We start from the raw sequence: 27,903 nt of genomic DNA, 5'->3' as shown, positions 1-27,903 counted from the left end.
TTGTACCATCACTTCTTGATTTTTCTAGAAAAGACACTAAAGAAGAAAGCGTTTTACAAGCAGGTGGAGCCAATGATTTTTTTAAACAGACTTTTCTTCAATTTGCAGTGTATGGTCAAGCTGTGACAGTTCCGTCACATCGGACACAGTGCTTTGCCATGGGGTTCCTTTGGATGTAAGACTTGATACAAACACCTGAAATTCAATCATTTGCTCTAAACAAATCCATAAAAGGAAACATAACAAACTAGAAGCTATAGACACAAAGTAAAAACAATTTCCCACATATAATAAGCAAAACGTTACTAGAAGACCCAAATCATTTTTGCTATGGAAGCAATTTGGTCCTAACCTAGTGTTCATTTAAATAATTAAGACAAAATACTTGAGGAGATTAAATATTGCGTTTTTAACAAATCCTTGCACTTTTGTTTTGTTCTTTTACTTCCTTCCATCCAAAGTCAAACCATTTTTAAAGCACAGAGTAATTTTGAGCTTTATTAGAGATCTCATTTAGTCCAGAACTGTTGCGATTAACAATCCCCACAGTAATGTCAGGAAAGAGTCACCAGAACAAAAAGAACAACTGTTCACCAGCTAGATCAGTCTGTCTCCAGCATACAGCAGTAAAATCTGCACCAGTGATCTGTAAACTGTTAAACAATTCTGCTCCTATAGAATTTTGGGTTAATATGTAAACCCGCATATTGCAATTGTTCCTACTTAATTTTGAAGAAATAACTAGTGCAAATGAGGCAGAAAATTCTTACCTCATGCATTTGTTTTCTTCTTTATTTTTGTGTGAAACATATTCTACTGTTGTGACACACGTGGCATATTGGAGCAAAGCTTTCCAGTTTGCAAAAATGAAATAAATTTAAAAATATTTGTTATGACAAACATGTTTCTGCCCTTTTAGCACAGAAAGGTGCCAGTGATATTGAAAGGAAACATGCTTGGTTTTGAAGCCCCAATGATAACAATGATAACAAAAAAGATACAGGACAGCACCAAAGATTTTGGAAAGCCCTTCTGTGCTACCTAAGCAGCATATTTGATGCAAGACAAGTAACTGCAGTACTTACATATATTGAGAAAGGGGATGTTACATGCAAATGGCAACATCTGATTATTTGATAGGTGAAATTATTAGCAATAAGATTATTTTAAGCCTCATGGGCAGCCCAGGCCACAAACATGGCTTGGCAGAGAAAAATCATGCCAGCAGAGTTGGACATTTTCTTCCAGCTATGTGCCACTCTATTCCTGCCCCATGGCTTCTCTGGTTCCTCTCACTATCCCGTCTCTCACCTGCTTTTTGCTCCACAATTTTCTTTTCCCACCTCATCTCTCTCTGTACTTCTCTGTGAAATGCCTCTGCCTGCAATTCTGTAACATTAATTCAGATTTAAATCCATAAACAGAGATACACAACCTGGATGCATTTATTTGCACATTTAGCTCTATTTACTATTTGTTGGTCTTGGTAGATAAAAATTCAGCATGACTTGAAAAAGCTAAACCTTTGGGAGAGGTACCAACCATGCTGAGGCAGACTGGATATCAATCAGTGACAGAAACTGTGCTCTACAAAAATTCCAGAATAAATGTTGGTGTTCGTGCAGCTGTTACAAGGCACCGTTATAGATTTGTATGACCTGTTTTCATGCCCAGTTTAGATGCCAGGAGATATTTGTAAAGCCCTAAACTTCCCTTAGGTAAGAACTTTCAGAGAGAGAACATAGGAGAGAGCAGATAAAGGAGAGAAGTTTAGGATGGAGAGAGTTTCCAGGGGATAAGTTAGGAGGGTTAGATGCAGAGATCGAGAGAAGCTGAGGTGGTGCAGTTAGCAACGTCCAGAAATGTGAGAGTGGAAAGGTCTGGGGGAACTAAGGACGTGAGGTTAGACATGTCCAAAGAAACTGAGGAAGTGAGGGAAGAAGCATCCTGAAAGGTGAGATTGGAGACATCCAAAAAAGGTGTAGAGGTGAGATTGGAAACAGCCTCAGGAGTTGGTGAAGATAATCCAGAGGAGCGCTGAAACATGAAATAGTTAAAATCGGTGAGGTCTAGAGATTCCAACGAGGTGGAGGAGCTGTACTCGGAGACACCTGGTGAGGATGGAGGGATTGTACAAGAAAAGTCCAGGGAAGCTGAGGAGGAAACATCTGTGGAGGACGAAGAAGTGAGACTGGAGAGGTCTAGAGAGAGTGAAGAAGAAGGACTGGAGAAATCTGTGGAGAGAGAGGTGACACTCGAGAGATCTAAAGAGATTGAAGAACTGTCCCCAGACTGATCCAGGGAGCCAGATGAAGTGAGACTTGATAGGTCCAGTGAAACTGAAGAGGAGAAACTGGAGCGCTCCCAGGACTCTGAAGAGGTGAGACTGGAGAGCTCTAAGGAAATTGAAGAGGAGGTACTGGAGAAGTCTGAAGAAGCTGAAGATGTGAGACTTGAAAGGTCCAGAGAGGATGAAGAAGTGAGACTGGAGAATTCCACAGAGGATGAAGAGCTCAGACTGGATAAATCCAATGAATCTGAAAAGGGGATTTTAAAGAGTTCCAAGGAGTCTAAAGTCTTGACTCTGGAGGGGTCCAGGGAGGCCAAAAAGGGAGACCAAGCAGGTCCAGGCAGGTTGAAGAGATGACACTGAAAAGCCAAATAAATCCCCAACATGATGGGTGTTAAATCAGGAGTATTTTAAACTAAAGATCTCTATTATCACACCAAAACAAAAAGACAGCATGAACCCCCAAAAGTTTTTTTTGAAAATAATGATTCAAACTGTGTGCATGGTCTCTTAGTAGTTTCTCTTTTGGTGCAGAAAAGCCCCAGTAATAAGAGCTCACAGAATTATTGAGAACATTGTGCCTTTCCAGGGGACCAGTACAGAACCACACGTACAGTTGCAGACAGTTTTCTCTCCTGGCATGTCTGTCCTTGTTCAACCAGATTTATTCTTCTGTGTTGCATGTGCAGGATCTGGTTTTGGAAGCTAACAGTGTGCTAAACTGAGTCTGTGTCTGAGAAATACAACAGGCAGTTCTAACTGTTACTCAGATAAAAAGAGGTCTTATTTTGTTACCTTTCTTTTATACCTCTGGACATAAAACCTGTGTAATAATAATTTTTTATTTGTGGCTAGTTTGAATTATTTAATAAAAATATCCTAAAGTATCCTAAAGAGAAGTTGTGATAGAAGGCAGATGTGCTTAAAAAGGGAACAGAACAGCTTAAATTTCAGTTCTAAAAGGTGCATCTAATTATAGTGTGAGTAGATCAAGAGGCTGATCGACAGCTGCCTTCTCTCGTCTCGAGACTGCACCACAAAGCACAGAGCACTCAAACCTGCGGGTGCCTCTCCAGACAGGCACAGGAAGGCACATAAAGCTCTTCATTCATCACAACCACATTTTACGGACCAAGGAAGTGCAAGATACAGGTACAGGAGGCTGCAGCTTCTCAGGTGAACACATCCCAGCTTTTCCTGTGTTCTTACACAACCCATTCCAGATGAGTGTGTAATGGATTTAACATAATCACCATGGGTGCAACTCCCACCCAGGTCACGTCTTAACTGAAGCAGGTGTCTGCTGAACAGCCACTGAAATTGAATGGTGTCTTACTATGCAAACATTAAAATCGTGGGGATACAGCACAATGCAGAAGTTACCACACTAAAAAAAGAGCTGCTTATATACCAATGATGAGACCCCCAGAAGTTCTTGAATATATTTAATATTTATAGATAATGCTTCTGTAATTTTAGAGCTGTTGCAACATGGTTGCAATTCTTTCAAGAGTACAATGTTTATAGATCAAAAGGCAAAACAAATTAATTTTTCCAACCATGCATAATTTATGATGAAATTACAAGTTTGCTTGCTGTCCTGTATTCTTAATAAAACATAAGAGTAATTAACACCTTAAAAATCCCTTGCTATCTAAAACCAATATAATTTTGTGACTATCTTTAATCTCAAGGGTTTCTCAAGTTTATTTTACAGGGGAGACCAAATATTTTTTAAAAAAGGCAAATTAAAATACAATAAAAAGCCAGTGTCCAACAGGCTATAAATTCCATCATGTCTTCACCGAGCTCTTTCTGTCTTAATTTAAAATAACAAAGTTGTTGCACTTTTTCCTATGAAATAACACTGTCAAGAAATGTGAAATTATGGTCACCACTGTATAAAATGTAGAGGTCAGTAATAATGTTTCCTACCTTGGAAAGCTGTGGATTTACCTCCTTTCTCTGCCTGGGTAAGCCATACTGGGCTGTGCTGGTAAAGCTCCGCTGTTCTCTCTGCTGCTGACCCTAATCTCCTCCACAGCCACTGGAAATGATGCCATGCTGATGACAATACGGGTCATCTTCTGCTAAATCCTGTCTAAGCACAGCACTGCACAGAGTGCAAGCAAAAACTTCACTGAAATCAGCTCAAATCTTAAGAAAAAGACACAGTTCCGTGCTGTTTCCTATTACAGGACAGTATTTTGAAGGTTAGTTGATGAAGCAGATGAAGACATTAATTTTCAACTTTTGGACACCTGGATTCAAAGTAAAAATAATTGTGCAGTGTCATCCAAGTTCTCAGCAGTCCATTCTACAAAATCTGACATAAATAGCCTGTGGAGGGAGCCAGGATCTGCAGAGCAGAATTCAGGTACACTCAAGTTTTAAAAACCTTGTGCATTGCTTCCTCTTTTCATGTGTTTCATAACTTGTGTTACTTTTAAATGTGGTTATAACAAAACAGCATGATGATGTAAGATATTTTGTCCACAGCTGATGATCATGGACCTCCTAAGGTAAGCAGTTAGTTCAGCTTGGTTGTAACATGTAGCCTTACCTTTAGAATAATTCAGTTCTGCAGCAACATGTAAAGCAAAGCTATCAAGTTATTTAAGATAGAAATTAACAGGTCCTGTGCAAGGGAAAGAAAAACCCCCACCTTAAGAAATTGAAGGATTCTAAAATGCTTCACTGCTTCCACACAAGTTCTTTATCAGTACTCTTCAGTTCTTCCATAAACGTGAACCTCAACAGGTTGCTGACCTTCCCTTTGAATCAATGCTCTGTCAGGGCCAGGGGATTGGAAATGTTGCAGTTATGAGACAGTGGGTGCTTATGTTTACTCTATAGGACATTTATTTGAAATATAAACGCAAGTACAAACCACAAGAGACAGATCAGCAATGTTGTAGGAAATGGTGGTTACAATTTTTCTGCTTTTTTCCAAGCAAACCCCTGGCTGACACTTGCAGCTCACTGCTGTCTGGCTGAACAGGTGCTGACACCCATTGGTGGGCAGGGATCCATCAGAGTCCACAGAACTGATTTGTTCACATCACATTCCTTCACCTCTGCTCTTCCACTACCTGTGTCCCCTCCCCTTTTTTAAAATTCTTCTATCCTCCTGGTCCTTCAGTTCTGTCCCTCCAACTGTAACTGCTTTCTCTTCCCCACCTCCTCCATTCCTTCCAACCCTCAGAACCCCCTCTCACAGCAGTGTGGTGCATTCATCCACAGCAACCCACATTCACTGCAGTGAATCTGAACACAAATCCCAGCCCAAGATTGAAAATCTTTCCACAGGATGGATTCTCCACAGCAAACTGTGAAATCTGGTTGCTAGTTAAAGCCAGATTTGCAGAAAAGCAGAGTTATTAAGAACCAAAAAACACTACAGCAGCTGTGAATGTGCATTTTAGGATATGCATTTCAATAAAAGAAGCCACTCACTCCAGCGTATTTCTTCACCCCTCTCATTTCAGATAACTCACCTCATAGTTCTAAAACACAAATAGACCAGAAAGTTTCAGGAATTAGCCAGAATTGAAACAAAATTTTATTTAAAAAGCGCCACATACAGAAAGCCATACTCTGACAGAATGAGAAGGCAGGCATATAAATAAAATAGAAGAAAATTATTATCTTTCAAGAAGTTGTTGAATGCCTGTAAAAATCAAACAGTAAGGCTTTTTCCAGTGCAAGGCCAAACTGTGAGTGCTACTATGCAGTCCTTAGTGCAGAAAAATTTGGAAATGAAAAAACTGACTTTAAAATATCAAATGATGCTAATGGCAAACATATAAACATATAAAATGAGTTTCAAGATAAGCATTTTTATCAGAAATGATGGTACAGTTTTGCAAAAGTTTCACATATACTTTTAAAATTGAAATGTTATTTCAGTTGTAATAATCTCCTGTAAAAGTATGGCAAACCTCAATGACTTTAATTAGTAAGGTAGTCTCAAACCATTTCTGTTTAGAAAAATATTTAGAATAGTTAATTTTTAAAAGTTATATATTCCTGTTTTCTTCCCCCAACACAAACGTTACAGAAGTGTTCTCATTTGTTTACCAGTTAAAATAAGCTCTGGTTCTCTATATAGCAGACACTACTTAATAGGCAATTTGATATACCAGAAATGGCATGCAAAATCAAATATGCTGGGCCAGGTGACAGTACAGTTCATAAAGAGTAACAGAGTCTTGAAATCACTTGTAAGCTTAGAATCAAAATTCCAGAAAAAGCCTTGGGCACCAAAATACCACCAGTCAGCTACTTCTGGGCTGTGCCTTTGCATCTTTCTGTTCACACTGAAGAAGCCTCGTGGGACAGAGTCCCTGTGAGGTCCCCAGGACTATCAGCAGACTGGCACACAGTGTGAGGTGTCAAGGGCTGACCTTTGAGTTCTTGCAGCAAATGACTGGTGACAGTACCAAGAACCTACAATGAGTACCAGGAAACAGAGACTGGAGAACACCAAGTGAAACCCTTGAGAATACAAAGGGCCTTGTACTGTGAGCAAACGAGTTCAGAAGGTAAAGGGATCTGAACGTAGAACAGAGGTTAAATTAAAGGACAACACAATATGCAGTGGATGTAGCAGGTTATTTCTGGAGTGTGATCAAGTTAATGAGTATATTGTTAGATACTACTTCCTCTTATGTTTAGGTATCTCCTTAGCCACCTTCACTAAGGTTTTTTAGTCTTTAATTGGTTCTTTGAAGTGAACACCTACTATTGTAGCAGCTAACAAGATTTTAAGGTTCTATGCTTATTGTACCTTTATGTAATGGGCTTTTAGAAATGAAGATACTTATTGTAGGAATTTAAGATAAAATTTGATCTTAAGGTACTGCATGCCCAGCTCATTAATGTTGCATTTAGGAGCAGGATTTAGGTCTTGGTAGGTAGGTAAGAGACACTTTGATGTTTTACCTATAGTGACTGAAAAACAGTTTGAGTACCATGTTAGTCCAACTAGTCAAGTTAAAAAGCTTATCAAAAAATATTTTCTACATTCTTTTATATTTCAAGCATCAAGTAATAAGCTTTCTGTTAAACCAAGTTGTATCACACAACTGTCAAAAATCAACAAAAAAGAACAATGCCTGAACAACCATTCTGCCTAATTTTGGGCTTGGTCCCAAAAGAGGTAGTCCGTAAGTCACACAAAAAATAAAAGTTAGCCTAACATGCCAGTGTCCTCCACCATATGCAGCCTCACCACTAAATGAGGCTATTTCATATCTGCAAACATTATAAGTTAGTGTTCATGTAAATACAGGAACTACACTTGATAATTATTTCTTCATCTGTAACCGCAATTCGGTCCAGTTCACCCAATATATTAAGTAGTCTCTGAGCCTCAGCCTTAGTAAGAATTCAGCTTTTCTCCAAATTAAATTTATAACATGCCTAATACACACATCCTTTAAATAACAAAGGATACATGTATTTAGGCCTGGAGAGAAGCTGCAGGTCGTTAAGCCTCGTTAGTGATACACATCTAAGAACTATCATCATTTCTCTACAAATGCTGCTGCTGCCATCGAATTCCTCATGGTTCCTCTTGCTGAAGCTGCAAACTCTTCAATTTCAGCATTCAGTCTTTTAATTACCCATTCCAATGCTTCACGGCCCTACAGTTAAAGAAAAGTTTATCAGTGTGTAAATCTTAATAAATAACTAAATCAGTTAAATTCTTACTGAAATTGACTAAAGACACAGTAGTTGAAAAAGGAAGGAACAGAAATACATGCCTCTGATATTTGTTATTTCAATAACTGGAGTACTGCTGGAACATGTTCTGCCTTACATTTCATGAAAACAATTCCTTGTATCAGCAGTTCTCACATTATGATCCACAAAAGACTTTTTATCCAGACTGCTTTATTGTTCTCGAGCTGAACTTGAGATATCTTTGGATTGCCAGAGGACAGACTCTCAACTAAAATACTGTTTCATTGCTCCCACATAGTTATTTCAGATCTGTCTGAATGTAGATCCTTTTTTGACAGCAAAAGCAAATAGATTGCATCAGGAGGACAGCAAAAGACTGACAGTGTCACACTGCTGAGTGAGTGGAGATGCTTTTTCCAGTGAAGATTCAGAGACCTTTGCCAATAACAATTCATTATCTCTATTCACAAGAGGAAAAAGAAGAGGAAGTTCAGCATGCTGAGCATTCAGTCTCTACAGTAAAGGCAGCAGAACTACGTGGCTCCTTCCTAAGATTGCTCACAAAGCCAAAAAGTAAAACAGCGATTTTTATTCCTTTTGACATTCAGCCAGTGACCACACATTTTACACAAAGGCCATACTTACTTTTTTAGCATTGGAAGAAATTGTGTTTGCCATTAGACCTTCTAAGTAACTGCTGAGACTGACACCTTTTACAGATATTATTGCTTCTTGTGTCAGAATGGTTCTGAAACAGAGAGCAGGAAACTGAGTTACTCTGAGTAGTTTAAAAAAGGAACTCGCTCCTCCCCAACAAGTACATTCCCTCATCAGCTTTGCTGTGTAACACAGAACTTCTTGTCCCCTAAAGACAACCCACTTCTACACTGTAACTGCTTTATGCTTCTACTTATAAAACAAAGCCCAAGAGTACCCGCTAAGTCCAAGCCTCCCTTTGTGGCACTTAGCCATTTCCATCTTTAGCAGCAGTATGTTAAGAGTGGAAACAGCAGATTTGGAGTTACACTATACTGGGAAGACAGTACTAAAACATCCCCTTCAACAAGAGGGTTTGAACATTTCTGACCGTCATGACAGAAAAAAACTCCTATGTTAGAATCCCTAGAATGATCCTTCAGAATTATCACCACTTCCAGCAGTACAGACTCACTAAGCTCTAAGTTGCCTTAAAAACCCCAAGTAACCACCAAAACACAAACCTCCAAAATCAGAGGCTAAAGGCACAAAAATGTGCTTTCTAGTGCAGATCTGTGCTCAGGCTGACAAAGAGATCAGAAACAAGGAGCTGAAAACTGCAAATGTACACAAACTCAGTTACAGACAGGACATCCCCTGAAAAGCTGAACTGGACTCCAGTACAGCATGACCCAAAGTCTCCCAGTGACTCAGCAGAACCAATATCACTGCAGGAAGTGACAATCCTTTTAATCCTGTTTTAGACAATTATCTGTAACAGAGGTCGTGTAAACCTCATCTTCTGATCAAGGGAAACTATGGACATTTTCAAAGCAAAGTCTCATAGCTGTGGGCAAGCTCAGAGCAGGGAGGTACTTACTTGTGTGGTTCATGAGGGTGTGGTTTATAGACAAGCCTCTCATCTACCGACACAAGGTTTGTAAATGAAATCTGTAGAACACAGGACAGAATTACCCCTTACAAATAACACAGAGTATTACAGAGACCAAAATGTTACATGATAAGGAAACAGCCAGAGTATACAGACACCAAAAAGCTTTAAAACATTTTTTCTCAATACCACCTCCACGCCCAAAACTCCTCCTGCTCATCAGTATGTTCACATGGCTCAGTCCTGACAAGTTCCAAGAGCCAAGTAGCTCCTTCATGAAAAACAGAACCAATCAACTATAACCACATTACTTAAACCCTTAACTTGTTTTGTTCTAATGCAATTTTCAAGATGATTTATTTTTCAAATGTACAAGGTGCTGTTATACTCTGTGATCCATTCCAGTGGCACAAACACAACTACTTACATTACAGGATTTAAGCTCCATTGTTTTTTTCACGGGGTCAACAACAGAGTGCTCCTGCACATATGTCCTTGTTCTGCAGGTGCCGATGAGCTGGGGGACAGGCAAACAGAGATGGCATTAATTCCACTAACCCACTGCAATTTTTCATGTCTCTAAATACACAAGTAGTGGTTACTGCATTGAACAGATACCAAGAGAACACAATTAGGATTTAGCTTAAAACAAAGCTATTCAGTTGAAGTAGGTCTCATTTTCCAGATGGAAGCAGTCTCAGATCCAGGCAACTTTTGGCTATCAGGGTCACTGTGTGCCGCCATTGAGCTTTCCTGATACATAAATGCCTAAACCATTAAACTTTAATGGTTTAAAAGTTATGAAATGATACACATTTATTACAACAGCTGGCTCAGGAGCTTCCCCTCCCTGCGGCATCCCTTTCTAGCCTGTGACACAATACACACCGATTTCACAATGGAGGGGATTCCCCACTCCGTGCTGAGGAGTCTGTGGCTGTGCAGCTTCCCACTGGGATCCACGTGTCTGTCCAGGACATCAACTCCAACCACGCTGGGGTTCATGGGATTGGGGTATTTCCGCATGGCAGCTGTCATCACAGTTTCCCAGGGGTGACTGCCCAAACAGAACCAGGACAATAAGTTGCACGCTTCTGTTTTCAACAGGATTATATCTTTCCCTGAAGAAAAATCTATTTCGTTGACTGGGTGGTGCACATGGACATCAAATATCCAACACACCTGATTACTTAAGTGTCCTGAGTTCTAGTCTAACTTGGTAAGAATGTTTTCCCTTTGACACAATGCCAAAAGACTACGCTTTATCCAAATTTCGGTAATACTGGAGTGATTTATTAAGTTGCTACTTCCCTCTAACGAGCACTCCCTTCGGATTATTTTTAACACAGGTATTCTAGAGCACTTCAGCCCCGACACCATGACGGGCCTCATCGTGTTTCGGCCAGCGCTGCCGCGGGAAGCAGCGGGGCAGCACAAGGACGCTCCTCGGTGCCGACAGCGCAGGTGGCCCCGCACAGGTACAGCCCCTGCTGAGCTTCCGCAGCCCCACCGGCTCCAGAAGCCTCCCCCGGCTCGTGACCCCGGGCCGGCAAGGACGCGCGGGGGAAGGTCAGGGGAGGCGAGAGGCCGCGGCCGCCGGAGCGGGGCTGCGGCGCGGAGCTCCCGGGGGGCGGCCCTGGCGCGGCGCAGCCCCCACAGCCCCCGGAAGAGGCACCCCGTGCTCGGGGCCCGGCCCGGCGCTACCCGCCCGCCGCCCCGCACGGCACCTACTCGAACACGTGCTCCGAGGTCCAGATCTTCATGGCTGCTGCGGCGGGCACAGCCCGGGCGCGCTCCGGGGGCGCCGCCGCCGCCTTTCGGCACCGCGGGCCCGGCTCTGCCCCCGGCAGCGCGCGCCTGCGCGGGCAGCGCCCGCCAATCGCCGCGCGGCGCCGCGCTGACGTCACGGGGCGCGTACCGCGTGACCGGGGCCGTGCCCGACCGGGGACGTTCGGGGTGAGGTTGGGGTGGCCGCGGGTGTGGCCCGTGATCACCGTGGCCCGGGTGAAGGGCTGGGGGTGAAGGGCGCGCCCGGGGCGTGGCACCGCCTGCTCCGCCGCCCATCGCGCAAACACGGGCGGGTGCGGCCTGTGAGCCGCGCTCCGGTGAGGGCGGGGCTCGCAGGGCACGGCCCGGTCCGGCCGCCGCTCGCCGCCTTGCCCGGGCACGGCGGGGCCGGGGCCGCGTGTGGCCGATGACGTCACACCCCCGCGCCCCTACCGCGTGCGTTCGGCCGGCAGGGGGCGCAGGGGCCCCCGCACCCTGCGGTGTGACGTCACCGGCGTGAGGCGCGGGCGGCGCGGGGAGGGCGGCGCGGGCGGGCGGGTCTGTGGGGGGACCCCGTCAGGGCCAGGGCCGGGGCTCCATCGGCGGCCGCGGCTGCCCGGCGCTCCAGCCAGCTGCTTCCCTTCCTCATCCGTGCCGTGAACCAGGGGGATTCGCGGCGTTAATAAAGAAGCGGTTACAGCACCAAACAAACCCACATGCGTTTCTTGGCGCGCCACCAAGCAGTTCCTTCTAAAATTCTCAGCAGTGTTGGAAAATGCCGTGAGTCCGGTGAAAACGGTACTTTTTTCAAACAGCAGGATAGCGTTTCATGCACACGGTGAGGGCGTGACCTCTACATACTCATAACCGCACAGAAATAGCCTCACTGGAAAAGCATGAGAGGGAAATTTCCCAGAAACAGGTTATATCACACGGTGACATTGCTGACGCCCTTCTGCGGTGCCAGAAATCAGCCTGTCTTTGGAAGGACACACACAGAGTGATTATCCCCTGTGCACCCCGAACATCAAATCCAGCAGCTCTGGGACAGAGAAGCTACTACTTAGTGATAAATACCTGGTTCAGTCAGTAGCAAACAGTTATATGAGAGCTGTTAAGAGAATAAATTCGTCTGGGGATACCTGTCTTGATCTTATTTTTCCTGACTCTCACCTCACGGACTGTTCCTGAACATTGCTAACACGCCCCTGATCGGTCACAGTGTACAGAGTTATTGCTGGGAGATTGCAAGGCAACTCTAAATCCATTGTAGTCTGAATACGCACCGAGTGATTTTTGCAACTGGAGAATTTTGCAAAGGATGTTAAAAATGCAAAGCTTTTTGAGAGGTGTCAGTGTGACACACAGTTGTGAAGGTGGTGACCCTTAAATAGACAGGGACAGTACAGCAGATACCCATCCCTTATCCATCAGGCTGTCTGTAGCCTATCATCAGGTTTTTTTTTTTTTCTGTAAAAGAAATGTTATCTACTGGAAGCAAAGCAAAATGTCATTCCCAAGAAGGAAGCATGCCAACATATGGTGCAGATTAGGAGCTAGATTTCATCAGTTCTTGCTCATGTAAACTTCAGGCTATTTTAGCAGGAGATTTGTTCAAGTAGGTTTCTGAAACCGAGTGATACCAAGTGTGGAACTACTTATAAACCTGACTTGTAAGAGAAATAACACAATTTTGAATAATACAGCCAGACTTTAAGAAATAAAATGTGCATTTTTAAGCTGCAGAGGAAAAAGTGGCACATCCTAAACATTAGAATTATTTACATATACTATAATACTATAAAATCCAATATCTTTGCCCCTGTATGTTGTCAGTATCTGTCTAATAACTGAAATCAAAGAAAACATTCTATGAGTTAAGTTTGTCCAGTCCCAGGCAGTACCAAAATGATCACTGAGGACAATGATGGACACTTACAAAAGAATATAAAACCCGTGGAAACCCATGACGAAGTTCCTTAGTCCGTATGTGTCTTTCCAGGGCTGTTTACTCTCAATTGCTCAATGCAACTGATGCATGAAATGGGCCTTGTCATTTTGGCAAAGCAATCTCCTTGGAGTGGTTAAGAAATACTGGAAATTGCCCTAGGAATTCTGGGGGCAAGTGCTCTGAGGTCCCAAACAATTTGCTCAATGAGACATAAAGATTTTTTATTTCCAGACTCGATTGCCAGCAGGGAGGTGTGGCTTGTCCCCTTTAAGCAGCCTCATAAAAAACCCATCATTTTGACCAAAAAGCATAAATATCAGGAAATAACTCACAACCCCAAAGTCTCTTTATCTCCAGTATTATATCCAGATCATTCCTCCTCTCCACAGTGGGTACCAAAACCCCAGGTTGTCAAACCCAATCAGGCCTACACGACCATGGTTTTGGCTTTCTGTAAGACAAATACAGGTATTGTATCTCACTTAGGAAAGCAAACACCACCCTGGTTCAGAGCCCAGAGATCAACCAGAGCACTCTGCAGCACAAAATGTCACTAAATTCCATCCTGAAAAGGGTTTGGTGACAATGGCAGTGACTCAAGCTGCACTTCTGAGTGAAATGAATGCAAGCCTGAAGTGCCATTCATCATGGGTCACCAGAACTGAATTGTACAGAGGTGACACTGCTGGTGACTGATACTGAGAAGGGTAAATGGGGAAAGTTCAGTACTCACCTGCTGCACTCCCTGTCACAGGCAGAACACGGGCTCTGGTTGCTTCCCTGCTTCAGGTGTCACAACTCCACAGTTTTCACATGACAGCTGAGGTGTTTACTGTTTCTTACACTTAAGAAAATTGTATTTTGTGGTGTATTTCCCCCCTTGTTGTATTCTGAAATATGGCTACATTGCAGTAACACTGCACCAGTTCCTTGATCTGAAATCCAAGTTTTATTAGTATGAAATACTGGTATTCACAGGCAATATTAATGGAAACCATTCAAAGGTCTTGCTCTTTTCCTGAGCTGGAAAAACAAGTTCCCGCTCCCTCTGTCAGTCTGGCAGTTGTAATGATAGAAAATCGCCAGTGTTTTCTTTTTTAAACATTCCTGTTCAGTGACTTCCATTTTACAGTTCTTCATGGCTGCCCCATCTATAAACACTCTTTCATCAGCTGTCCGTTCAGTATCTCGGCCTCCTCGTGCTCAGCTGTATTTTCCTGAATGCACTTCTTAAAAGAAAACGTTGTTGGATAGCAAAGCTCCTTTTCAGTGCTTCCAGAATTGGCTCATTAATGCCTTGTAAATCATAATGCATCCCTGTCTGACAAGGTCACATCCAGTGGTGCTTTTAATAAACAAATACCTTCATTGACAGAAAGAAAGCATAGCAATAACTCAGTACAAGATGGTACCAACTCCTCTGGCTTTGCCCATACTTTAATAGGAGTTTTGTTCAAGTAATTTTGATCCTTCCAGATATCTGATTAATATCCAAAGGAGACACCAATGGGGAAATGCCACCACTACAGAACATTCTGGAAAAGTGGTGTTAGGCACAAAAGAGTTTCCATAATGAGATGTTTGTTAGGTCAGAACAGAGCTCACACTGTATGAGGGATTAACATTCACATGCTTTGGTGCATCTCTTTGTCTCCTCAGAGAAACATAGATGGAATAACAATGTGTTTTTATCATTCTTTAGCAGTTTTACCTCCTCTGCAAGGCATTAACAGTTTCACTGCTGATGTTGAGTCCTAACAGTGCTTCTCACTGCTGCTGCAAACTGGCCTCCCACTCCAAAGCCTTTCGACTTCCTTCTTCAGAACTGATGTGATCCCAAATCCTAGAGGGAAAGGACCAGAATGCAGCACTTGAGACCCCTGAGCTCTATAAACCTCACAGCCTCAACCAGGGGAGCTGCACTGCCAAACTCCTCCTGTGCAACTGATCTTCAGCTCTGCCCAGGCTGTGTGAGCTGGCCCCGGTGCCACCTGAGGACAGCTATTTCTGTTCTGGGGCTGCTGCTCATGTTGCTCTGGGACAGCTCTTCATGTGGCCATGATGAGCACTGTGAGGGAACACGGCAGCTGGATTTCTGTTTGCAGAGTGAGCCGTAAATGAAACGGAAAAATGACAGAAAGGCCATGCTAGTGCTGCAGAACAAGAACAAGTGTTCAGGGCTGATTTGGCCAATGCTGCGCAGCCCCAAAACACCCACTGGAACCAGCTTGGCTTTAGCCAGACCTGCAGCAGTTCTCTAAGTTCAGTGCATTTGTTCTTCACTCGCTGACAAACAGTGACTTGCTGTTTGTATCACACCATTCAGTTCAACTCAAAACACAGAGCAGTGTAAGACAACCAAATGCCTGTATTTGTTTCTGCACTTTATCAGTTGACCAGGAGAGTTTTGTTTTCTGTCCTGTAGTATTTAGGGCTCTTCCCCTCTCAGTTTGAAGGAATAACAGCTTATAGAAATAGCCAACAAATCCCTTTCCCTTAGTCCCTCATATTCTGGTGGAAATAGCTGTCAAGTTGCATATGAAATACAAATAAAAATTTTTACAGATGATTATTTTCTATCCTCAGACTAATACCTATCACTCCCTAAGACGAGATGAAATGCCAGTAACCCTATCAGCTTTCAGAGAAGAGATGCAAGTGTTTATATAATTACTAAGGAATCAGTTTGAATTGATTCCTGCCTTCTGTGTGGAAAAACCACGAGAGGGGGCTGGATCACATGGGCTATCTGTGTATTCCACTCCCTGTGTGGGGGGCTTCACGTACTTGAGAACTGTCTTTCAGATTTCAATTTCCACAAGTCCTTATCTATGATGGAGTAGCTTTTCTTCCCTTTTCAGATACTTGTCACCACAGCTACATTTACACCGCACAACTCTCAGGGATGTGATTGCAATAGAGCAGATCCAGTGTCTCAGGTAATGGCAGACGGAGGTGTCCAGACAGGAAAACCTGAGAACAATTCAGTGTGCAAAGGTCCTGTTGTAAACCTGTGCACTCAGTGTCAGATAAGGGCCTTTGGTACTTCATGGAAACAGTGAGGAAAGCCAAGGACATCATTCACAAAATGCAGTTGAGGGAGCTCTCAACAGGAGGTGAAGAATACTTTTAAAAAATTTGAAGTAGTCTTAGGTTGGAGAGAGAATAGCCTCTTCATCTTGACCATGGAATTGCTTTTCCTTGGAGAAGCTCTGAAAGGCAGAGCTGCAGTCTGAAGTGATATGAAAGAGTGGTATAAAAGATGATAAATCTCCTGTCAGATTCTACCTGGTTCTGCCATGGTACCCACAGAGGGAATGGCACACCCCAAAGAACCCCTCTGCAAACTTCCAGGATATTCTGACTGAACATCACAGGATCAATAAGCAAAATCATTTAATATTCCACTCACACTTGATGTCATTTTTAATGAGTGAAAAACAAAAAATTAGTGATAAGATCTTCGGAAACCTGTGGCCACCTGATGTGAAAGGACAGCATGGGATCTGAACTGCTAATTGGTGATACTGCTACACTGCTGCTACAGCCACTCAGTTTTAGCTGATTGGAGATAAGAACATCAAGGAGAGACTGAGATTTTGTTACCTGCCATTTAATATCTCTCCCTTCCCCCAATACCCCTGCACACCTTGAAAAACCCTGCCCAAATCCCACCAATATCCTGCCCCCCTCCCTCTAATAAATTCAAACCCAGACATTATCTTTGCTTCAGAACACAGAGTTTAAGTTAGGGCATATTAAAAATGTGCATTTTTAATAGGAGGATCTGGGACAATCATTTGCTTTTCAGATCCCTTTTATTTTATTCTTCTCCCATAAAATGTGCCAAGAGGCTTAGAGCTGCACACCTTCAGAGTACTGTTGCCTCATATACCTTCCTTACCCAGCATGTGATACATCTCCTGTGGTTGGGAAACACTGTCTGTCACTGCCTACACTAACCAGGCTCTGGCACTGTTTATATAATTTGAATGCAAATAATTATTTTTCTTATCAGCTTCCTCGCCCACCTGACAACATCCAAAATGTAAATGCCCTGCACAGAATCCCACCCAGCTGGCCTGAGCTGCCTGCTTCTGACACTCACTCCTCCACCTGCCCTCTGGGCTCCTTTGTTTTAGCACACTCAAATTGCCACAGAGAAATGATTTACCACATTACACAGCTGTGCTTGGCTTTATGTTTGGCAGCAGAGGTCTTAAACAGGTAGTACATGGCCCTTAAATGACTTTTGGCAAGGAATGATCTGGTTTCCATTTAAAAACTGACTCAGAATTTGTAACAAGGTAGGTGCTGTTTGACTCATTTTGACTTTTTAATTTAGGTTGTGCAGTTTCCTTGACTTGCAGAGTTCAGGCAGTTGGATTATGGCTTGTCTGTGTCAGCAGTGGGAGCAGCAGCTGCCACCAGGTGTTAGACTGAGCGCAGGTCCACGGCGGTGCACGGCTCATGGGTGCAAGAGGACTGTGCTGTTGTCTGGGAAACAGTCTCTGAAACTCTGCAGAATGTGGCAGATCCCAGCCAGATAATGTTTGCTCTTGCAAGCCTCACAAATGTGCATGTGATCAAGTAGGCAGATGATAATCACATGTTATCACCCACAACTCATGAGCAAGCACAGTAACAGCACAATTAAAGACAAAACCACAAATCTTAAAGTACTTTGAAAACGCTGATGGTTTTGTGTTGTTTGGGGATAATCATGTTTCTCCCCTAATGATCCTTGTGTAATTCAAAGGATGACAACAATTCTTATAAAAACACCGTGCTCTCAAACATTTGTTGGGTGCATCTTTCAGTGCAAAGTCTGAAGAACCAGTGGCGACAGGTCGTGGTCAGAATTACGTATTAAATCACAAACATCACTCATGGTCTTCAAACCTTGCTCCCATGTCCAAAGTTTACATCAAGCTCTTTGTGTCAGAAATCTTGTGCTCCATCAGCTATCTTTGGACATGGTTTAAAGAAACCACAACCTGGAAATTAAAGTTGTCAGTTCTTTATACACAAAGTACTGCATGAAAGTGGCCACTTAGTCATTAGTGCTGACATCTTAACTGTCACCAAGACAATTATCAGATCAATTAGAAACCAAACAGTCTTGAGACACATAGGCTTTCATCTGCCAGTGGCTGACCACACAGCTCTGGTGAAGGCAAGCCATTAAATCATTTTTATTCAAAGTTCTGTGGGCCAGAGAACAGGTAGATCCTGGATTTAGGAGTATTTCTGCTTTCCTTAGTGCTGGGACAGTATTTGTCACCTCTTTGGGAGGGGGAGGATCCGGTCTCAGCAACGGAGAGCACAAGACCTCCTCTCTGGGACCACAGTCCTCAGACCTTTATTAGGAGCAGCAACTTAAGGCTCAGTCCCAGCCTTCTCAGCTGGGCCTGACAGCAGGAATTCCCAACCCCAAGCTAAGACGAAATGCTGGTGTTTGGACAGCACTGTTGACCCACAGGGAAACAGCGAGCATGAAAGTCAAAAACTGCACCTGAAAATGATCCTTGTCCTTCTGGTGATGAGGTGCTCTGACAGTTTTAAATCTTTAATATCTTACCTGGCCAGTGGTGGTTTCCTGTTTGTAGCTTCACTGAAAATACTCCTCTTTTCCAAACAGCCTTCTGAGGCTGTTTCATCCAACCTAAGGGATAAACTATAAAAAAAAAGGAATAAAAATGTTAATCTAAGAGTTTAAGATGGAAACATAATGCAAGGATCTTCCATGCAAATGAAGTAACAGAATACTCTTCATGCACAATTGGGACAAAAATATTTTCTTTCATGGTATTCTCTAATAAATATATTAAACTTTAAGCAGACTCCATAAAATCTTCATTAATGTAAAAATCATAGATTCCATTTATAAAAAATCAAAGGCCATGAGATGCTGTGATCAAAACTGTCAGAGTCCAGCTTGATAGAATGCCTGAATCTGCATTTCCTGTGACCACTGTCTGACACTACAGGCCATGGGGGCTTTTTTATGTACTTAACTGTGAACTATTGTAGCACTTAAGGAAAGTGAGAGGAATATGTAGGAATACTTTTAATCTTGGAAGTCCTGCAAAAGAACTCCACTACATTCTGTCCTGATCCAAAGCTGAACACATTTAACAGGCCTGTACAAACCTGCTATATACAGACCAAGAAAATTTGAGTAAAATGTAGGCAACAACTTGAAGAGGGTCTAAGAATTTATTAAAAATTACAAAAACCTATGAGCTGTTAAAAATCCATTCACAGACCAGTCCTGGGTGCGTTGCACTTGTAAAGGACTACAAGTAAATATCCTCACAGCCCCAACTCAGCCCTCAGACTCTTCTAGGCCTTCAACCACCCTCATTATTGTTAATTAGTGCAGCTTCATTAGAGATGATTAATTAGAGACCCCTTTGGGAGAAAACAGCTTTTTCACCATCATACTGCCTAGATGTAATATGATGCTGAAACAAAGCTGTCTGCAACTTCGTGTTTCAGCAGTAATTAAAAGAATAAGCCACATGTATAAATAAAGAAAGAAAAAGTTAAATTCCAGGCACTGAGAAATCATCAAATTCATCCCAGTATGATTAAGCTAGCTTGAATTAATCCATCTCCTGAGAATGTATTTATGTTCTCTGTTACAGGAGTATAGAGTCCAAAATGTTAACAGACAGCTACAAACTGAAGTTAAAAATATTTTTTAAAGGAATAAGTAGTTTTAGCAGTGACTACTCTTCTCACAAAACAACCATTTAAAATGTAATTTTTCATATCTAGGTCTTGCATAATGTACATTGAAGCACTTTCTAACTAGCTGCCTCAATTTATTTTTTCTCTAAATTGAGTCATTTAAGAACTACTTCCGAAATGCTGTACAAGTAAATAATATTTATATCAGTTTTAGTGCACTGATTCAATAGGATATCCAGCAGGTTCATGATTAATAGGATGGCAAAAATGGAGTTTAAGCTTCTTAGTGTCAGTGTTTGGTTTTCATGCTTAGAAATAAGAGGAATTTTTATATACACTTTCTACTGATGAAAAATTCAGAGCTTACAGGAGCTCTCCAAAATATACAAAATCCTGTAAAGCAGGAATTATTAAAAATTAAGGTCTATAAAAGGCAAGATGAAGAGCACAACTCTTCTTTTTGATCAAGATGTGCATTCTGTGTCTTCAAAGCCAGGGGATCCCAAATGTACAGTGGGATGAGTAACACAGGAACAGGAAAAACAAATCCGGTGTGAGCAGCTGGACACTGCCTGAGCGGACAGACTGACACAGGGATCGGTGCTGCCAGATCCATCAGTGAGGGGAGCAGCAGGCAAGGAGACTTCTAAGGAAAACTATGATATTAATAAAAATCCTCCACAAAGCTTCATTAATCGCAAAACTTGGAGACAACCCAGTATCAGCAACAATTAAAACTTATTTAATTTGCTTACTCTGAAATCAATGTCTGCTCCTTTTAGAAATGTGTGTTTCAGTGTCACATGTATCTTAATCCTAGCTGATAAAAGAGGCTGTTAGCATTTTGAAGGAAAAAAAAATGATGACGATGATGATAATGATGATATTGCTGAGGTGTCACTGCATCCCCATCAAGAGGGGAAAAGACCTGGGTTTCAAAACTGACACCTTTCTGAGTAGCTCGTGTTTTCCCGCTTCCCTGATGTTCAGTGGAGGTATTTGAATTATATTCACAAATTCATTATGTTTGGGTGATTTCTTTATACATTGTAAACTGTTATCTGCAATCAGAGATATTCAGATATTCAGTGTTAGGAAATGTTCCCTTACAAGCCCCAATAACCAGTATTTGGTTATTAAGGATATAACCTTATTAGGGTGGTTTGGGTTGGAAAGGACCTTCTTGGTGTGGATGATTTTGATTTTTTTAAAAAAAAAGATAAAATGTGTGAATTTACAGTCTTAAGTTGCAGAAACTAAGTAGAAGAATCTATGTAATTAGGCAGGGAGCTCTTTACAGCTGACCATTAACCCAAATAGCACTTTATCATTCTGTGCCTGATTCTTTGATGGCTTTATTCAAGAAAATACAAAATACTCATGCCCACAGAACTCTAGTAAAATACATAAGTAGTAGTATCTGAGATGTTACAAATATGAAAATGTTGAGGAGATTTTCTAGGATCAGCTAAGGACTCAATTCCCAGGAAAAAAACAGTAGGAGTTGAGCTTCCAACTCACATGTTATCTTTTCAGCAATCTGTCTTGGATGGTTTTTCTGAGACAAAAGAATAGTTCACCTGGAATTAAAATTTAAGAATTCACAGTTCAGTCATGTGAGCCACATTTTCTCCCTGTACCTTCTTATGTTTTGAATTTCATTTCTGTGCTGGCACATAGGATGGGTGTGTGAGGGAGTCCTTGCACAGAACAAAACATAAAAATTTGCTTTCCTGAAGTAGTTTTACTAATAATCGTTGGGGAGGACAGACCCATCTTTTTCCCCAAACCTTTGCTGATGGTAGGGATTAGGAGAGGTTGGTGAGTATTGAAAGGGCTCGGTAATTCTAATGTATATTTTTTTCCATTGCTGTGTTTTTAATTAGGAGGAGCCTTGAGGAGTTTATTAAATTTCCAAGTACTTCAGAGACTTAGTTTTTATTAAAATGAATCCTGGAGCATAATTTAGCAATGGATCTTTACAAACACAATCACTGAAATACAGACATGAGTTGAGCTGTTCAGATGACTGTTTCCATAACAGCACATGGCTACAGCAGGTCCTCAGAGACACAGGATACTGTTTCTATGGTAATAGAATGTCTGAGCCTCAAGGATGCACAGAAATCCGTTATGAAAAATAGGAACTAATATTTTAGATGAAAGAGACTTCCTTGTTCACACTTACTTGTGTTTAGCCACTTGTCACCTTTTTGCTATGCCTAGATTTTAGGTTGGTGACTCTCTTGAGCTTGTTTTTCTAAAACAATAGGTGGTATCTGGACACTCTGTGTGTTCACCTCTTAAAACTTTTTAAATTGTTGGTTAATTTTAGTCCAGTTCCACTGTGGCACTGGTGTGTATCTCTGGCTGGAGCTCAGCACAAGGAGTGGTGACACTGTTGCTGGGACATCCATACAGTGCATTCAGCTGCTTTCTGTCCTCTGCAGAGGATGAGGGCAGGAGGGATTGGAGGGACTGGAAAGAAAGGGTAGGGGTACGGAATATGCACTTACAGTGCTTTGTGGGCACCTGAAATAGGCAAGTAAATGGTAACAAGTAAATGAAAAGTGCTAGAAGGCGGCACAAGAACAATTTCAGGGTGGTAGGAGGGTGCATAAAGCCACAGACAGTGTAGGAGTGTCACTTTTTGTCTTAAGAAAACATGAATTATGTCCCTGCTAAGTGATTCCAGTTGTTAGCAATGCTGGTACTCTCAATTCTTTGTGCTTTTCCCATGTTCCTGCATCCTGAGTTGCCCAGATCCTTGGCTGCAAAAATTCTTCCAGATTATTCTACTGGGGTTACATTTACAAAGGATCTGTAAGATGCTAATACCCAGCAGATTCACAACAGAACCTGTGCACTCCTTTGCAGGAGATCATCAGAAATTAAAACTAATCCAAGTAAAGAGCAGACTATTTTCAGTAATTTCAGAGCACCATGTATGGAGCCTGAATCTGGCTGAAGTGAGTGTCTGGATGCTGAAGACTTTTCTGAGCATGTACCCAGGATTTCAGGACAAGGAGATAACACGTTAATAGCTGAAAAACTGCTGATACAATTTCGGTGTCTGCTTTTGAAAATCGGAGCCATTAATGGTGTCAATAAATTTGAAAAAGTCATGGTAATCCAATTACTGCTATTTTAAAACACTAAGGTTCCTTTGTAGCTATGGAAACAAAAATGCAGACATTAATGAGCAAGAGGGAGAAAACCCTGGTGTTTCCTTGACGACAGATAAAAGCAAAGCTCCATGAGACCCAAAGGAGAGAGGGACAGAAATACCTCTCACCATGACAGACAACTGAAATCCAAGTCCAGTGCAATAATAAACTTCACTCTGCCAGGAGTGTTCTTTCACATGACCACTCCCTGCCTTTATCCTGCAGTTATCCATGCCTGAGGCATTCAGGGTAAGAATTGCAATCTTAAAGCACGAGGTAAGAACTGGAACCCTCCTGGGGCACTCCTGGAAGAGGTGAGTGTTGTATGGAACATGGAAGAGCTTCTCAGACCTCAGGGTGGGAGGCAAAGTGACAGATCTGAGCCTGCCCCGGTGCTTTGCAGTGTGGATGTGACTCAGGTGCTCCACATGAGCTCGGTGTGGGCACAGGGGACACCAGCATGGCACCCCCAGGTGTTGAAGAGCTCTTGTTCCCTGCAGTGCATCCTAAATTCAGGGTTCATCTATATATTTATATATAGCACCTCTTGTCCCAGTGAAAATCTGTATAAATGTTAGAGAAAAGTATGACACAGATACAAGGAGCGTGCAACTGCAACTTAATTGTTATCACTTGAAATTTAGCTGGAAGCTCTCACAAAATTCACAAAATATTGTTTGTCAGAGGAACTCAACAATATTCAAAGATAACATAAGTGTGGAATTGGGACAGAGAAGACACCAGTAAGATTACAGGGCTATTTTTCAGTGGCTAGCATATAGCATAATTGAATATTGATATGTAAAATGATTAATAAAATTAATAACTAGAAGAGTTAATTGGCAAATTTCTCACAGGCATTTTGGAAGAGCTGAACTTTCAAAAAAGGTCTCATTTTAACTCTATCCAGCTTATGGTATAAGTGAAGATCCCTTCATAATGGGAAGGACAGTGTATCAATTGTTTCAAAATCCTAAACGTTGGTGTGTCAATAGCAATAAAGAGCTGGATACTAAGCTACAGGAGTGTAGGGTTTCCTAGACAACATGCTGAGAAAAACCACAACTACATAGAAACTTATGGGGGAAAAAAAAGTACATAATTGAGTTGTTTGAATGGTGTGGACCATGGGCTTACTGGTGACTGGTGCTGGCCTGGGGTGATGGTGATGGGAATGCTGTGTTTCTATATTTACAGTTACTGATGCTTCCTTTTACTGGTTTTGACAGGGATCTGAGTTGGTTCAAGTGATCAGTGTCAAATTCTATTCTCTCTCTCTGTAAAACACATTAATGTTAGTGTACTTGGTGGGCTTTAGAGCATTTCTGACTACTGTCAGTTGTTCTGAGTTATCTGTTTTTCTGTGACAAATAAGAAACAGATGGAAAAATGAATACATCTGTAGTTTGTGTGCACGTACAAACCACTGAACCTTGTTGCCTTTTCGAGTTGGAGCAACTGTTCCTCTGAAAGCTACATTGCTTCTAAGTGTGTCATAGTGGTAATTACTCATGTTTTTGATGTGATATGCCTGAAAAAACTACAGCCCATTAATCCTGCAATCTATAAGGCCTGGAAAGACCCTTCCTATTCCTCCTGCAAAACATCTCTTTTGTGCAAGAGGCACCGTAACATCCTCTGCTTTTTAACCTTTCAATTGTCCAAAAGGAAGATTTGAGCAAGGAGGAGGAGGAGGAATTGGAGCTCTTCATTCCCACCTGATACTTTAGGAGCAAAGCTGGACTCACACATCTGCTTTTTCTCTCTGATGTCCAAGATTTTTCTTGGGTTGTAGGCTATCCTTGTAAATTAGTCCATAAAACAATCCTTCACCATAACTGCTTATGGTGAATTAATACTAAAAACCCAAACCAAATAAACCCCCAAATCAAACTGTGTGATAATTCAGCATTTAGAGCTTACCTAAGACACATTAAACCTAAGTTTGGAAAAAAGGTTGGTGAGATTTTAATGGAAGATGGCTTGAGGCTGGACTTTTCCCCGTTTTTTTTAGATTTCTCCTTTGGGTGGGTGTTTGCCTCTCCAGCTCTGCTGCTGGGCTGTGGAAAGAACCCAAGCACTTTAAAGGAAAAATTCAATTCTTAGTGAAACACTGAGGTTGTGTCTGCAACCAGCTGAACCTTTTCAGTTTTGTGGCTGCCTTAGCATTTTTTCAGCAGCCTTTGAGTCTTTTCCCTATGGGATCCATTACTTCTGTCTTCTGTTTTAATTTTCCTTGAACTGACATTTTTTGGCAAGGAGACCCATGTTGGCTTCTAATGAAGCTTTGTCTCTCCCTTTTGCTGTTTAAGCACATTTTTGTCTTTAAGGTTTTTTCTCTTGGTAAGGCCTGACCAGTTTGTTAGGGTTACACTCCTCTTTGGGTGGTAGTTCTTGCTGGCTCAACAAACAGAATAAAGTGCCAGATGAATCTTAGTAGTTGTTATGCAGTGTTGATAGGAGGGCAGTAGTTTGCGGGCCAGTTGAAAAGAATGGGTTTTTTTGGAATATTTTTCTTTATTCGATTTTTTTCCAGATTGTTAATAGTTGCTTAAAGAAATTCTGTCAATTCACAAAACTGTGATCTTTGGGAAAAAAGTCATCTTAAGTACCATGCTGGAAATGATCAAATGAAAGATGTGTAGGCAACCATGATTTCTGTACATGCAAACTTAAGAGTTCATGTCTATAAAAGAAATATTGCTACCTGTGATTACCAATATCCATCTTACACAATGGTTCTTCATGGGGATTACTTCTCAGAGGAGGATTAGGTGCATTTAGACATTCCAGATGCTACTTCACCTGCAGCAAAGTCACCAAAACCATGGAGAAATGGTGACTTGGAAATCTAACAGCTACAGGGTCAGGAAATAGATGTCCATGTCATAGAGACAAAAATGAGCAGCACATACACCTTTGAGAGTTACTGCTTCAGGATGTGTATTTTGTTACTATACTTTTCAAACTGAGTCAAGAAAATAGTATTTTTTTTTTTAAACTATGAATGATAATAAAAGATTGAGCTGATACCACTCATTAATAATGCATGATGATTAACTGGGCAAAAAGGGTCTTCATTAAGCAGACAGAACACAAAGCTTAAGAGTTTAGAGAAGGACAGAGTAATAAAAAAAGTTGTGGTTCGTTTTTTTTTACTTCTATCCACACAGAAAAAGTTTACAGTGCCAGGAAAACAACCAGTTTTACTGAATTGATTTAAGCAATGCCAGCTTGCAAACTACATCAGGTTGTGCAATGGCACTCGGTCTGCATGAATGGAACCCTGATGGGAGCCAGATTTCTTGTCTCTCCAGACGTTCACTTTTCTGTATCAGCTGAGGACACAGATATTTTTCCTGCAAAATTTTCTTGAAGCTGATCTCAGCTGTTAGTGTATGCATGGAAGAAGAATTTAAGTTTCTCCTGTGGCCAGTAGCCAGACTCCACTTTGTACCAAGTCAGGCTGTACTGCTGTGTAATAATGGCGATATCTGAGAGAATTTTACCCAATGAGGATCGTTTTTCATTCACTGTTGGGTGATTCACTGTTTAACTCCTTCATCAGTCTTTGTGAAAGTTTGGGATTAGCAGTCTGAAGTCCTCAAGCCCAGTCCTGCTGGTTTTATTCACACTGACTTGTGCTGGTTTGACATTCAGCTCTGGCTCCTCAGTCCTGGGACAAGGGGCAGAGGACTGCTGGGGTGCCTGGCTCTGAACAGCAACAGGGGCATCACCCAGTGCCTCCTCTCTTTCCCTGCCCCTTTCTCTGTGCATCCAGCTGCTCTGCTTTTCACTGTCAGCACAACACCAAAGGCAACAGAAATCCTGCTTTATTTGGGGCTCATCTGAATATTTGCAAAGATAGACACCTAAACCCCTGCACTGCAGAGTGCACATGCCTTCTGTCCGAGCACAAGATTTTCAACTTGGCTGTCTCTTCTCAACATACTTGAAGATACACATTTGTCAAGTGCTAGTCCCTTACTACCATGGAGCAGCCAAGTCATAAAGATTCCTTGAAGTTTTCAAGTTCCCTTCTAAAACTGTTTTGTCTGTCTTTCACTCTTTGTGGTAAAAAATATGTTTAAGAAGTATTCTTGCTTGTCTGACAAAACCCTTCCACCTGTCCCTCCCAACAACAGTGTGTTCATAACTGCTTATAATCACTGTCAATTGTGTCAGCACTTTTATATCAGCTGAAATACCATTTTCCTCTCATTCCCCACGATATGACAGGGAACAGCCCCTTTGTCTCACTCCTGTTGGTCTCCAGTAGTTACAACAAATATTCAAGTCTGTTTTCTGCCCAATTTAGATCCGTAAACCTGAGGTGTTGCTGGACTACTGCTGGACTACTGAACAAAAGTGGGCTGCCAGCATGTCTTGGTTTTTTTGGCTGTGTTTTGCGGAATATTCAAGGGATATTCCTGGGCTCGGATGTCCTGCCTGGCCAGTTGTGGAGTCACTGCTCTGTCTATTGTACTGTGCTACTTGGTGCTACCAAGATTTAGGCACCTATTTGGCATGTTCTAAAGCAGAAATATAGGTGTCCCCTGAAGACTTTTACTGTGCAAATCTGGATACCCTTCAGGAATACAAGCTCTTGTAGATTAATTAAAAAATACCAGCAAAAATTATAACAAAATATTCACACCATGTAAAATACAAAACCTTCCTAAATACTCAATTTACCTTTTTTTTCTTTTAGAGGCTGAGGAAGAAACTTGACTAGATTACATCTGCTAAGTTAAAA

The 27,903-nt window shown here is 41.8% G+C and overlaps 2 protein-coding genes and 1 long non-coding RNA gene across 4 annotated transcripts; all 3 read right to left on the bottom strand.

Moving 5' to 3' along the window:
• Positions 1 to 84: 84 nt before the first annotated feature.
• LOC109144277 (putative protein TPRXL) lies at positions 85 to 7,419 on the bottom strand. Its single transcript, XM_039563668.1, has 5 exons — positions 7,408 to 7,419; positions 6,611 to 6,739; positions 5,788 to 5,796; positions 4,226 to 4,318; positions 85 to 2,649 (listed from the first exon to the last, which is right to left on the bottom strand). Exons 1-5 carry the CDS (start codon positions 7,417 to 7,419, stop codon positions 1,810 to 1,812), a joined length of 1,083 nt encoding a protein of 360 aa, XP_039419602.1. The 3' UTR covers positions 85 to 1,809.
• PRELID3B (PRELI domain containing 3B) lies at positions 5,135 to 11,399 on the bottom strand. The gene is made up of 6 exons (XM_039563261.1): positions 11,298 to 11,399; positions 10,455 to 10,623; positions 9,994 to 10,083; positions 9,555 to 9,625; positions 8,624 to 8,726; positions 5,135 to 7,938 (listed from the first exon to the last, which is right to left on the bottom strand). Exons 1-6 carry the CDS (start codon positions 11,327 to 11,329, stop codon positions 7,819 to 7,821), a joined length of 585 nt encoding a protein of 194 aa, XP_039419195.1. The 5' UTR covers positions 11,330 to 11,399; the 3' UTR covers positions 5,135 to 7,818.
• Positions 11,400 to 13,843: 2,444 nt separating this feature from the next.
• Positions 13,844 to 21,558, bottom strand: LOC109144323. Of its 2 annotated transcripts, none has more exons than XR_002273259.2 (3): positions 21,502 to 21,558; positions 18,866 to 18,961; positions 13,844 to 18,281 (listed from the first exon to the last, which is right to left on the bottom strand). It is a non-coding gene; the product is annotated as an uncharacterized LOC109144323 (long non-coding RNA). The 2 variants fall into 2 exon arrangements; XR_002045022.3 differs by having other exon boundaries at positions 13,844 to 15,127.
• Between the last annotated feature and the right edge of the window lie 6,345 nt (positions 21,559 to 27,903).

This window comes from Corvus cornix, chromosome 20 (assembly GCF_000738735.6).
Source record: "Corvus cornix cornix isolate S_Up_H32 chromosome 20, ASM73873v5, whole genome shotgun sequence".
In the NCBI taxonomy this organism is placed as follows: Eukaryota; Metazoa; Chordata; class Aves; order Passeriformes; family Corvidae; genus Corvus; species Corvus cornix.
The sequence above is the reverse complement of the archived record's forward strand: the minus strand, read 5'-3'. Positions and strand labels throughout refer to the sequence as shown.

Excerpts from the sequence above, each read along its gene's own strand:
- LOC109144277 (XM_039563668.1), bottom strand. Across the intron at positions 2,650-4,225 it reads TAAATCCACAGCTTTCCAAG|TGTCATCTCTTCAACCTGCC; the intron begins GTAGGAAACATT and ends TTGGCTTTTCAG.
- PRELID3B (XM_039563261.1), bottom strand. The coding sequence starts at position 11,329 with ATGAAGATCTGGACCTCGGAGCACGTGTTCGA. Across the intron at positions 10,084-10,454 it reads TCCCCTCCATTGTGAAATCG|CTCATCGGCACCTGCAGAAC; the intron begins GTGTGTATTGTG and ends CCTGTCCCCCAG. Across the intron at positions 7,939-8,623 it reads TTTCTTCCAATGCTAAAAAA|GGCCGTGAAGCATTGGAATG; the intron begins GTAAGTATGGCC and ends CTTTAACTGTAG.